This window comes from Nycticebus coucang, chromosome 18 (assembly GCF_027406575.1).
Source record: "Nycticebus coucang isolate mNycCou1 chromosome 18, mNycCou1.pri, whole genome shotgun sequence".
NCBI classification, from domain to species: Eukaryota; Metazoa; Chordata; class Mammalia; order Primates; family Lorisidae; genus Nycticebus; species Nycticebus coucang.
The window spans coordinates 30,888,593-30,902,717 of record NC_069797.1 but is presented as its reverse complement, the minus strand read 5'-3'; the positions used below and the strand labels follow the sequence as shown (position 1 = coordinate 30,902,717).

Below are 14,125 nucleotides of genomic sequence, written 5' to 3'. Positions count from 1 at the left end.
CACTTTTCATACTATCCTGTGTTTGATCTCATATAAAACTAAGACTATCTCAGAGTTCTACTACTTAACACCCTGGCCCTGTAATTTGTATGAATGTTATTATTATAATTATTTTTTTTTGAGACAGAGTCTTAGTATGTTGCCCTTGGTAGAGTACCGTGGCATCAAAGCTCACAGTAATCTCCAACTCTTGGGCTTAAGCAAGTCTCTTACCTCAGCCTCCCAAGTAGCTGAGATTACAGGTGCCCACCACAACACCCGGCTGTTTTTTTTTTTTTTTTTTGTTACAGTTGTCATTGTTGTCTAGCAGGCCTGGTCTGGGTTCGAACCCGCCAGCCTCGGGATATGTGGCCGGCACCACTGAGCTACGGGCACTGAGCCTGTATGAATGTAATTAAATCTTCCTCAAGATCAGGTTATGAATAGGAAAGGGCACAACGATCTGGGATGCTATGGGCTTGAAAAGGCACCTGTAAGTGAAATAGTTGGAAGAGATGAGAGAAAGGTATAGAGGGAAAATCCCATCCTTACTTGTGAAAGATAAAATTTCAGTTGTTGCCAATACTGTGTCCTACAAAAATACATTATTCAGAGTGTTTCACGGAAAATGGAAAATACTTTACGTCCAATTTCCTAAAGCTCTGCATAAACCCAGTAATGGGCATGGAGTCCACAAGCTAATGTCGCTGGCATTTTACTACAGGAGAATCTGAATAACAAATGAAAAGAAAGTCTGAACACAGGTCAGCAAGATATGGACACATTTTAATTCCTTAGAAAATAGAAGTTACCTTCCTTATAAAGCAGAAGTGTATTTACCAAATTCCCTTGCTAGCCTCTCTCCATGCTAAGACCTTCCAAAGTTATAGGAAAACAGTTACTTCCTTACTCCCTGCTGATTTACATTCTGTGCCTCATGGAAAGTTCCAAATTTAATTACCTCTGAGCAGGCAGCCAAACCCCAAGTGATGCAGGAACAATGTCTTACTTGGAACCTAACTTTTAACAGAAATTATGTACACTAAAAATGAAGCTTTGTTGGATAATAGTCTGCAAGAGAATGTAGATCCATCTGTACAAACACTGCAGGAGGCATGCTGAGGGTCATACCTTCTCTGAGACAGCAGTGAAGGTCATGGCGTGGGTCATAAGTGACTCGCCAAAAGTCAACCTCTCCGCTTTATTCATGTTCTTCAAGGAGACACCAAACACTAACTCATGGTCATAGCTGTAAAAAGAATGACAGAACAAAGTAAAGGGAGTATAATCATGGGGAAAACTGGCATCTAATTGTAAAAGGAACACAGAATAAACTAAAGGGGCTCAACAGCTCCAAATAAATATGGACGGGCTTTAGCTATAGTTCTTCAGAGAGAATGTTACACGCAGAATTTAATCTCTCAATGGGATTCCATTCTCTGTGTGTCACAGAGTATGCAGAAAAATATGAAATGATTAAACATAAATTTTCCACATCAAAGGTTGTCAAGATGACTGGGCATTGTCATTTTGGCAAGAAAACTTTTAAAAATAATGAAAAATTTTTAAAAGTAACTTCTTATAAAAATGATCTCTTTTGAGCTAGTAGAACTAGTTACTGAATTCGTTTAAGCCACTGCTGTCTGAAATTTAAATAAACAATGCCAAATATATTGGGGAGTACACTCCAAATTAAAAAAAGCATTCATTCTCTTTTTTAGCAGATTTTCTCTTTTAGTTATAGTTTTTTTGTTTGTTTGTTTGTTTTGTTTTGAGACAGACTCTCACTCTGCTCTGGCTATAGGGCTGTGATGTCATGGCTCACAGCAACCCTCAAACTCTTGGGTTTGAGTGATCCTCCTCCCTCAGCTTCCCGAGTAGCTGGAACCACAGGTGCCTGCCATAATACCTGGCTAATTTTTCTTTTCTTTTCTTTTTTTTTTTGAGACAGAGACTCACTATGTTGCCCTTGGTAGAGTGCCTTGGCATCACAGCTCACAGCAACCTCAAACTCTTGGGCTTAAGTGATTCTTTTGCCTCACACTCCCGAGTAGCTGGGACTACAGGTGCCCACAACAACCAGCTATTTTTGTTTTTGTTGTTGTTGTTGCAGTTGTTTAGCTGTTATTTAGCATGCTCAGGCCAAGTTCACACCTGCCACCCTCGGTGTATGTAGCTGGTGCCATAATCACTGTGTTACGAACACTGAGCCATTTTTTTCTATTTTTAGTAGAGACCACTCTTGCTCAGACTGGTCTCAAACTCCTGAGCTCAAGCAGTCCACCCACCTTGGCCTCCCAGTGTGCTAGGACTATAGGCATGAGCCACCATACCTGGCCTAGATTTTTCTCTTATTAACAAAATATTTATTCAACGTCCTACAAGTAACAATTACTTATAAGTAACCCTAAAATGATGTGTATTTTAACAGTCAAGGAATCTTATACAACTTAGTTCACAAATGAACTTTCAATGTCACAAACACCAGGAGTAATGCTTTAAAGTACGCACGCAATTAGTTCTACTTGTCATTAAGACAGAATTCAAAGGCAGCAATGTAAGATAAATACCCTGATTCCCCAAAAATAAGACATCCTCTGAAAATAAGACCTACTTACAGGAAAGATAAGACGTCCCCTGAAAATAAGACCTAGCGCATCTTTGGGAGCACACCTTAAAATAAGACACTGTCTTATTTTTGGGGGAAACAGGGTAGTTGAAGAATCAAACAGCAATACAGAGCTCTGGATAATCTCTCCTAATATTCCTCAAAAGCACTGATTTACATAGTAATTATTTATTTAAGATCTTTCTCATATGAGATGGCTTTTTATTTTATTATCATTATTTTTAAGACAGAGTCTCACTTTATTGCCCTTGGTAGAGTGCTGTAGCGTCACAGCTCACAGCAACCTCCAACTCCTGGGCTTAAGCGATTCTCTTGCCTCAGCCTCCCAAGTAGCTGGGACTACAGGTGCCCGCCACAATGCCCAGCTATTTTTGTTGTTGTTGTTGCAGTTTGGCTGGGCCAAATTCAAACCCGCCACCCTCGGTATATGGTGCCAGTGCCCTACTCACTGAGCCACAGGTGCCGCCCTAGGATGGCTTTTTAGAAACACCCAACAATTTCTATTCAGATATGAAATGTGATCTTGATTCCCTGAGTTAAACCATTTACGTATGTGGAGTCTATGCTATAAGCCCTCAAACTCTACAGCAAGAAACTCAGCCTTAGCCCAACCTTAATCTTTGGATGAACCTCAGCAGAGTCATTTCATACCAAGAGTGCACTCCAACAGCAACAACTTATGAATGACTTTTTAAAATTTCTTACACTCACACATTCATGTCACTGAGGCCTAGCTTGCCATTAAAGTGTTTTCCAACATCACAGCCAAACCATACAGCCTAGAAACAGAGAAGAAAGGAAGAAAGTAAGTCAGCACAAATTCTTTCTTCTATTACACTAAGGAAGTAAAAGATGTTTTAACCCTAATGTGGAAGAGACAAAAACAATACCAACCTCTCCATCTTTGATGGAGGCAGCAACCATCTTTTTCAAGAGGTCAATGGGCTGGTTGTTATATAGAGTTTTTCTCCCTCCAACCATATTGCTTAAGTAGTCCACCGTGTAAAGTCTGTTGTACTTGTGCTGAGGCCTAGGGTCATTCACCAAACAAATCTATTGAGATCAAGAACATCCTGATTAGAACACAAAACCGGGAATGTCAAGTAAGACACTTTTCTCCTCTAGGGTCATATGTTTGCAGCTGAGCTCAGGACCTCTGTCTACAAGAATAAGCACCACAGCTACACTGTTAAATAATAAACAAAAGGTGGCAAAATACATGTGAGGGAGTCCCTGCACGTTCTAATTAGTGTGAGAGACACATCTGAGAGCTGCATCTCCCACCTTTCCTATTGGGATGAACTACTCTGACACTAATTCTGAAAAAATCACACGCACTAGAAGACGACGGAAAGCGCATCATCCCAAGAACCCTGCCTTAAAGGTACAAGATAGGCTTAACACCTGGCAATTCTATTTGCTTGGAAGAGGGTCAAGAGCCAATGAAGGAAGGAGGCTCTGGCTGTCTTGTTAGGCAGAAGAAGAAAATCTGAAGGGAGCTAAACTAGGATGGGACACTCTCCCTTCAGCCAGAGAGTCCCTAGAGGGAACTGTATAGTACAGAGTACTCTCAACCCATGATAAGCAATACCCAATATGCTTTCATTGTTCTTTGCACCTGAGAATGATTCTGGGCCCAAATCAGGGGAGCACACAGGAATTAAACTGACTGCTGGCCTACAGAGAAACACTAGGGGAACGTGACAGATTCTGGCATGACCAAACTTCATTGGTATACTAAATAGTTCAGAGGAAGGGAAAAAAAGTTTGCATACTGGATAGTTGGATGATCTTGCATGTTAACTCAGAAATTTTCTATCCTTCCTTGCACTCAACAGGCATTTGAAAGCAAACAGTCAGCAGTAGTCAGTGCCAGTCTCTAACCTTATCTTCCATATTGAAGAGCGGCTTGACGTGTTCCCTGTAAAACTCCAAGGGTGTTATGGGGCCAATCCTGTGATAATTTTTATCTTTGTCTCGATACTCCCAGGTGAACGTCTCTGGTGGATTACCCAAACAGATGCACACCACTCGGAATATCTGGAAAAGAAAAGGAGGGCAGATGAGCAGTGATCAGGGGAATGTGTTATTTTTTACCTCTTCATTTTTCTTAAGCTTAGGAAACACAAGAAGTCAGTGGCTCTAGTCAAGCCAGAAATTTCACAAGAAATCTAATACTGCTTCAAAAATTGTAATGTTGATATCCAGGATTTGATATTAGTCAACTTGTGAGTTCTCAAACAAACACTCAGAACAATGAAATTCTGAAATGTTAGTATTTTGTACTTAGTACTTGTCCTGCTAATTAAACTTCCTTAGCCAAGAAGCTGCCTAACATTGATACCCAACAAGATCTGGATTGCTACCCTGCTGATAATTTTTCAAGTAACAAACAGTGACATATTTTATAAATGGATTTCCTTCCCTTCATGCAGTGAGGTTTTCCTTTGATTGTGACAGAGGTCTCTACTTATAGAAAAGCCATTAACTTTTTAGTTGGAGCTTGAATGACAATGTCTGTTAGAAGTATTATTGGAAGAGAAATAACTTTAAAAAATTTTTTTTCAGAGACCAGATCTCGCTCTGTCATCTAGGCTGAAGTGCAGTGGAGTGATCACAGCTTACTGTAACCTCAAACTTAGAAGAGAAGGAACTTTTTTAAAAGTAAGGTAATATTTTTGGTGAGACAATAACATTTTCTGATGATCTTACAGTATCTTCAAGTTGACATCATTATAGTACAAAGATATACCTTATATCATTTTCATTTCATAGTAATACAAAAATAGAAGTAGAAAGAGAAACATCTTATACAAGGCCAGGATATAGAAAGTACTTCCTTTTCTATTATCAAATTTCCTTTTAAAAAATTTTACACTATGGGCGGCGCCTGTGGCTCAAGGAGTAGGGCGCCGGTCCCATATGCTGGAGGTGGCGGGTTCAAACCCAGCCCCGGCCAAAAATCACAAAAAATAAAATAAAAAAATTTTACACTATGATCTGCCTCTTCCTTCTCCACTCAGAGCCAATCTCCTCACCTATTACCTGCATTATTTATACCATACATTTGTATACACTATTAAACAGAAATAAATTTATTAATTATGCCTGTTTAGTGATAGGTATCTGCTAGGTTCACTTAATTCTCATAAGACTCTCTCAATGTCTAATTCCCTCTACCCTCTCTTTTTTCTTTTTTTTTCCAGAAGAGATTGAAACTCAAAGAAATTCAATAACCTACTTAAGGTCATATAGCCACTAAGAGACAGACCACAGTCTGAACTGAGTTCACAGACTCCCTATCCTTCCCTCCCCACAAAAAATACTGATCCTTGGCTATAGGCATTAAAAAGCAAATATGTAGGGCGGCGCCTGTGGCTCAGTCGGTAAGGCGCTGGCCCCATATACCGAGGGTGGTGGGTTCAAACTCAGCCCCGGCCAAACTGCAACTAAAAAATAGCCGGGCGTTGTGGTGGGCGCCTGTAGTCCCAGCTACTTGGGAGGCTGAGGCAAGAGAATGACTTAGCTCAAGAGTTTGAGATTGCTTTGAGCTGTGACGCCAAAGCACTCTACCCAGGGTGACAGCTTGCAATTCTGTCTCAAAAAAAAAAGCAAATATGTATTGTACCATATTGACTACCGTATCTCTTAAACCTCCCAACAAAGGTACTACCCCCATTTTACAGATAAGGAAACCAAGGTTCAGGGAAATAAATAGGCTGCCTGAAGCCACAGAGCCAGTAAGTGACAAAATTAGAATTTGAACTCAGGTCTGACTTCAAGGCTATATTCATATTTCCAAAACACCAAGAATTTACCATTTTATCTAACTTGTCTCCTACAAAAGGTTATAATCTTTTTTTTTTTTTTTTTTTTTGTACAGAGTCTCACTTTACTGCCCTTGGTAGAGTGCCATGGCGTCACACGGCTCACAGCAACCTCCAGCTCTTGGGCTTACGTGATTCTCTTGCCTCAGCCTCCCGAGCAGCTGGGACTACAGGTGCCCGGCACAACGCCCGCCACAACGCCACAACGCCCGCCACAACGCCACAACACCCGGCACAACGCCACAACGCCACAACGCCCGCCACAACAATTTTTTGTTGTTGTTGTTGCAGTTTGGCCGGGGCTGGGTTTGAACCCGCCACCCTCGGTATATGGGGCCGGTGCCCTACTCACTGAGCCACAGGAGCTGCCCAAAAGGTTATAATCTTAAGGGTAATTTATAATCTTATAAATCCAGCTCATAGTTATTTTGTGTTCCCTACAGCATCTAGCAGAGTGCTGGGCACGTGATCTGGCTATACCAGCTGACCTGAACATGGTTCTACTCTCACCACAGAATACATGATTTTAGAAGCATCACTTTCTTCAAATCACTTCCTATTGAAGATCCAAAAATGTTTACCTATTACTTCCCACAACAAATCCAAACTCTATGACCTAATTTCTTTTCCTTACTGTTTTACTTAGGCATAACATGTGTTCAGTAAATATGTAAAGTGTACTAATCTTAAGTGTACAGCTCAATTTGATTGATTTTTGAATATATGTATACACTCAGGTAACCACCATTCAGATAATGTATAGAACATGTCTAGAGTTCTGGAGGTTCCCTAGCCCCTTTGTAGGTAATAACCCACAACTTCCCCAAGATAACCATCATTTTGACTTCCATACCATTTATTAGTTTTACCCATCCTTTAACTTCACATAAACAGAATCATAGGGCATACTATCTTTTATGTTTGTCTTCCCTTGGTTGACATAATGTCTGTGAGATTCACTCATGTTGCTGTGGGCATGAGTAATTTGTTCTTTATTGCTGATTCTCCTATCTTAACAAAAGCAGTTTAACTTAGAAAAGGTTATGCTTGCCTGCCATTTGTTTTATTCTGTTTTCCAAGAGAGAACGCTTCCTTTATTAGAATTTGCAGTGTGTTTTATAAGCGTGAACAGTTGGTCCTTACCTCTCTTCTAATGTCGTATCATTCACAGGTTGGTTTCTAGCACAGAAAAGAGGAGGCAGGACATCATACAAACAACTTTAATTGAGTTACTCTAGTCACGATTAATGAGTCTGTTTTAGATTCGCATGGAATACAGAGTCATTCTGTATTTGCTCAGCACGAAGTTACCAATGGCAGCTTTAGAAATCTGTCATTATAAGGAGGACACTGCCGCTGGTAACTATGGTCAAGATAATGGTTAGTGTACATTTAGATTAGGAAGGTCTTATAGACTTAAATGATATATATTTTTAACTAGTAATTGTTGTCACACACATATGTACATATTAGTGGAATCATTTTGATCAAGTCCAGTCGTCCAAGGGTGGCGATTCTAGCTAAGCCAGGCCCTGGTCACAAAAGAGCCTCTGGCAGGCTCAGAGGAGAGCTGATGAAGATGAAGACAACTTCTGTTTACCTTTAAAAACACTCTAAAAATAGGGCGGCGCCTGTGGCTCAGTCGGTAAGGTGCCGGCCCCATATACTGAGGGTGGCGGGTTCAAACCCAGCCCCGGCCAAACTGCAACAAAAAAATAGCCGGGCATTTTGGCGGGCGCCTGTAGTCCCAGCTACTCTGGAGGCTGAGGCAAGAGAATCACTTAAGCCCAGGAGTTGGAGGTTGCTGTGAACTGTGTGAGGCCACGGCACTCTACCGAGGGCCATAAAATGAGACTCTGTCTCTACAAAAAAAAAAAAAAAAACTCTAAAAATAAATATGTTTTACACAATAATTTGCAGAAAACCTCATTAAGCATTTGACCCCCTCTCTGAGGTGAAAAGTGTTAAGCTCCTCCTTCTCCTGAAAAATACATAAGAGGCAATCTGCATTTCTGCTGTCTAATGAACTATATAGTGAATCCTTCTGCAAGATGATACTTATGCCTAATTGCATATATCTTACAAATCTGAATTTTATCAAAGATATATTTAAGGCATAAATAAGGATAAAGGTGACCTTTCTTTCTCTTAGATTCTAGTAAAACTCTGTTAACGTGAGTTGCATTGCTTTGTTTTATACTATTTGTTTACCATAACTATAAATTATCCAAAGTCATTCACACTTAAGGCAACCTGTAACACTTTGGAAGGATATTTGGTTCTGAGCCAAGTAATGTTAGTTTATATGAACTCCAATTTTTAAAAAATTCTCCAAAGTAGGGCGGCGCCTGTGGCTCAGTGAGTAGGGCGCCGGCCCCATATGCCGAGGGTGGCGGGTTCAAACCCAGCCCCGGCCAAACTGCAACAAAAAAATAGCCGGGCGTTGTGGCGGGCGCCTGTAGTCCCAGCTGCTCGGGAGGCTGAGGCAGGAGAATCGCGTAAGCCCAAGAGTTAGAGGTTGCTGTGAGCCGTGTGACGCCACGGGACTCTACCCGAGGGCGGTACAGTGAGACTCTGTCTCTACAAAAAAAAAAAAAAAAAAAAATTCTCCAAAGTATAATATCTAGGGTCTCTGATTCCGTATTTTCTTTCTTTTTTTTTTTTTTTATTTTTTCTTGATGGAGATCTACTGTTTTGAAATAACATTCTCCACTTCCAAAGGTACAAAACTGTAGTGAGCTTTGGCAGCTAAGTCTGCTCTCTGGTGGGTAACACAGGATTGTCACCTGCTTCTCACAAGATGCACTCGGCAGTCAGGACAAAATAGATACTGGACACGCTGTACTCACTGCTCACAAAGTACTAAAGAAATAATTTACTCTAACTTTAGTTTTACTGAAAAAAACGAGGCTCAAAGGTAAAATGACCTATTTATCAGAGAGTAGAGTGGCCATGAACAAGGACATTAAAGTGGTCAGAATACAGCTGAACTCTGAAGAAAGTTCAGTGCTATGTGTAAAAGGAGGGAAGGAGTGAGGGATCTCGGTGCTTACATGCAGAGAAAGGGGAGAAGGAAGACAGCTCTCTACTGCTTTCTGGTGGGGAATGAGAGAAGGGCAAGGATCTGTTAAAAACCGCCTGAACCTGCAAAAACAAACAGAGGAGGGCAGCACCTGTGGCTCAAAGGAGTAGGGCACTGGCCCCACGTACTAGAGGTGGTGGGTTCAAACCCAGCCCCAGCCAAAACTGAAAAAACAAACAAACAAAAAAAAAACCCAGAGGAGATATTTTCTGGAGGTATTAAATATAGTTTCAAGCAGAGAAAGCACTACTTTTAGACCACATCTATTCCTTCCCTCCTCCAAACCTTGCTTCTTTAATGGCTATTTCTCTATCTCTTTTTTTTTTGAGACACAGTCTCAAGCTGTCGCCCTGGGTAGAATGCCGTTGCATCACAGCTCACAGCAACCTCCAACTCCTGGGCTTAAGCGATTCTCTTGCCTCAGCCTCCCAAGTAGCTGGGACTACAGGCGCCCACCACAACACCTAACTTTTTTTTTGCTGTCATTGTTGTTTGGCAAGCCTGGGCTGGATTTGAACTCGCCAGGTCCGGTGTATGTGGCTGGCACTCTAGCTGCTGAGTTACAGGTGCCAAGCCAAATTTCTATTTTTCTCATTTGCAATTGTTACCCTTTTCTACACACTGGTTCCCTCCTACTGCCCTAACTGCCAAAAAACCTTCTCTCATATCTATATGCTCCCACCTCCAACACACCAGAATATTGCCCCAATTCTTCACTTTTCTTTGTCCTCCACATCCAATTTATCAGCAAATCCTCGATAGCTTCACTTCCAAAATGTACCCTGGAATTTATTCACTTCTCTCCATCCTCACTCTCATCAACCTGGTCCGAACCACTGTAACTTCTCATCTATCTATACAACCACAATAACTTCAATCTAGCTTCCCAACTCCTCTCTTGCTATTTTATGATACATTCTCAAAACACCTAGAGTGAATTTTTTAAAACAAAAATTAAACCATGTCATTCCTCAGCTTATGATCCCCCAATGGTTATTACCTCACTTAGAATAAAATGCATCCCCTTTACCGCGACTTACCGCCCCTATATAAACCAGTTCCCATTTCCTCTACAAGGTCTATTCCAATCCAATCACTCCTACCCTTGCTTTCAAAGCTCAAGCCACACTGATATGATTGTACTACCTCTCCTCCTTCCAGTTTCACCTATTTTAACTAAATTAATCTCCAAATGTGAAGCTTTAGTTCACATTACTCTACTGAAAACTCTTCCTGATTCCTCCCTGCCTAAGCTGACATGCTATGATTCAAAGCTCTTATATACATCTAATTTTAATTCCACATTATTCTTCTAGCTTCACACTTTAATGTGTTTCAGAGTCACTAATTTAACGCAGATTATAAGAACTATCCCCAGAGATTCAGATTCAGTGCATCTGGGATGGGACCCAGGAGTCTGTATTTTTAACAAGCACACGCTAGTTCTAATGTAGATGGACTTCAGATCACCTTCTGACAAACACCACCTTAGATCTTCTCTAGGACTCTTGATAAACTAGCCTACTCACCCCTCACCTAATCTGACCACAACCCATTTAGAACACTTTCCACTCCCGTCTCACTTCATTCAAAGCACATCTGTAATGCATATTTTTCTAGGAAACCTTGATCCCCTAAATAAGGGGCACCAACTCCATCTTTGGTGTTAGATACTATCGCTTAGGACACTTACTTTATTTCACTTTGTATTACTTATTTTATTGCCTACTAGATAAAAGTTACTTCACATGTAACATGAAAAATGTGTGATTCAATGTAATGGAGATATGTAGAGTGCTTCACGCAGTATGTCTCTTGGGAGTTACCATCAGAAACAAACCTTGGGCTGGATGAATCTTGAAGTGAATTCCTATAATTTGATGTTGTTTCAACATCCATTATGAATATAAATTGGACTTTCTCATATCAGAAGCAGGGCTTAGCAACCCTTAAACCAATTTCTAGTTCTCTGCTTCTTCCCAATTTTTTAATGTGGTTGATTTAGATATATGCTTTAAACAGCTGCCTCCTGGTGACCTCCTCCATAAGGGACAGCTAGACGCAACCTACTTGACTTGCCTCACTGAGCCACACATTCCTTAGGGACTGCACAGATACACTACAGTGACCACCTCTCAGGCACGGTATGACTCCATGGAACTCAAGCCTGCTTACCCCAACCCTACTCTGGGTAGGACGCCTGCTTCAGTAACATCCCAGACCCCGATAAAGACTTCAGCACACAGGTCCTCACTACCTACCTGTGACAAGCACTGCTTCCCACTCCCTAGTGGCCCTGCAAGGCTTGCCTTCTCTTCTCTCCAAGATCTGTAACTAATGCACTGCTTCTGTTATGTCACATTTTGCTGAGCTGCCTCCCCTGGATCTTACCTGAGTGACACACCTGAACCCAACTTCTTGCCTGGTTAGGGCTCTCCTAGAGTGGTTATCTTGGTAGGAATAAACTGGACACAGATCAAATAAGAGGCACAAGGGCATTTGCCAATATAAACAAGTTTCCTGAGAGACACCTGGAGGGTGTCACAGGTCAATACTTATGCCATCCGCAGGATAAAGAAGTATCCTGTGAAAGGCACACTGTTAACACTCATGACAACTTCCCCTGGAGTCCCATCAGGGCAGACACAGAGTTTAAACCCATTCTCCTGAGAGAGACCTCAAGCCCAAACTAGAAGGGGAAAATATAGATCCGAGTCTGATGTAGTATATAAGTCACAAGTATATAAGTCTCATTTACCTTAAGAAGACCAAAGCATATTTCTGGGCTTTTGTCACTCTTTTTACAATAGCCACTAAATTATGACAGAAGAAACAGAGTTGTTTTTTCAAAACAGTTCTGCTCTTCAATGGGCTAAGAAAAAAGAAATGTGCCTTCAGACTCAGTGAAGACTATTTAAATGGAGAGAATTAAGGAATAAGGGTTTCATTACACTTGGGTTTTCATATACAGATGATGTGAAATGTATTTCAAGCTGTAAGGAAACATGATATACAATTCATCTTTATTTTAATTAAGAATTTATGGGGCTGCGCCTGTGGCTCAAGGAGTAGGGCGCCGGTCCCATGTGCCGGAGGTGGCAGGTTCAAACACAGCCCCGGCCAAAAAAAAAAAAAAAAAGAATTTATGATGTGGGCGGCCCCTGTGGCTCAAGGAGTAGGGCGCCGGCCCTGTATACTAGAGGTGGCAGGTTCAAACCTGGCCCCAGCCAAAATCTACCAAAAAAAAAAAAAAAAATTTATATTGTTATAGAGATGTGAAATTTTCACTTCTAAAGGATACTTAAAAGAGACTGTTTAAATATTTTGTTAATATTATTTTAGGATTTTAAGTATTAAAGGGGGTCGGCAAAAATACTTATTGGTTTTATTATTTATTGTATCTATTTAGAAAAAAGACAATGCAATGTGTGAATACAGTCTATTTCCTTTAAAAACTTCAAGAGAGGACTGGGTGCAGTGGCTCACACCTATAATCCTAGCACTCTGAGAAGCCGAGGTGGGTTGATTGCTTGAGCTCAGGAGTTCAAGACCAACCTGAGCAAGAGTGAGACCCTGTATATGAAAAATAAAGAAGCCAGGCATTGTGGCAGGTGCCTGTAGTCCCAGCTAGTTGGGAGGCTGAGGCAAGAGGATAGCTTGAGCCAAAAGTTTGAGGTTGCTGTGAGCTATGATGCCATGGCCCTGTACCTAGGACAACAAAATGAGACTGTTTAGGGTAGAATAGAATAGAATAGAATAGGAAAGGAAACTTCAGGAGAAGTTTAGTCCCTTTTTCAGAGTTAGGGATATCCTCCAAGGCTGTCAAAAAGAATTTCCTTTTCTCTTCCAGAATCCCAAAGTGAAGACCATACTAAAAAGTTATTTCTTAGCAGCAGTAGATCTTAACCAGAATTTTAACCAGATTGTAACCAAAAACTTTTATTTATTTATTTTTGGGTTTTTTTTTTTTTTTGAGACAAAGTCTCACACACTGTTGCCCTTGGTAGAGTGCCATGGTATCACAGCCCACAGCAAACTCAAACTCTTGGGCTCAAGTAATCCTCTTGCCTCAGCCTCCCAAGTAGCTGGGACTACAGGCACCTGCCACAACACCTGGCTAGTTTTTCTATTTTTAGTAGAGATGGGGTCTGGCTCTTGCTCAGGCTGGAACAACAAGCTTTTAAAGTAAAGATGCTATAACTGAGATGCTGAAACAAAAGTAGCCAAGAATGTAAAAGAACAGTGATATGGGACTATCCTCACAAATCTTAAAATATTATGAAAAACCTCAGTAATTAAAATAGTTATTGGCAAATAAACAGACTAACAGAACAGAAGTGAAACTTCAGAGGTTTTAGATATGATAAAAGTGGCACCTCAAATTAAGAGGTAGGGAGCAGATGTGGAATATTCAAAAAAGGCATGAGTTAACTAAGTAGCCATCTGGAAAAAAGGTTAGATCTGTACCACACGTCTTACAGCAGGATAAACTCCAAATGCATCAGAGATTCAAATATTAATATCAAAACTCTGTAGATATTAGAAGAAAAATGGAAGAACTCTTTTATAATCAGAGTGGGAAAACCCTAATCGAAAACTGTAAAAGAT

The 14,125-nt window shown here is 40.8% G+C and overlaps 1 protein-coding gene across 2 annotated transcripts in view; it reads right to left on the bottom strand.

Annotated features, from left to right (window-relative positions):
- BLMH (bleomycin hydrolase) overlaps positions 1-14,125 on the bottom strand; it is a 45,910-nt gene that overhangs the window by 18,458 nt on the left and 13,327 nt on the right. For both annotated transcript variants that reach the window (XM_053570893.1, XM_053570894.1), the window contains exons 7-10: positions 4,493-4,648; positions 3,503-3,661; positions 3,320-3,387; positions 1,111-1,228 (exon numbers count right to left, since the gene is read on the bottom strand). In XM_053570893.1, coding sequence (XP_053426868.1) covers positions 1,111-1,228; positions 3,320-3,387; positions 3,503-3,661; positions 4,493-4,648 — 501 coding nt within the window. The remainder of the gene's footprint in view (positions 1-1,110; positions 1,229-3,319; positions 3,388-3,502; positions 3,662-4,492; positions 4,649-14,125) is intronic.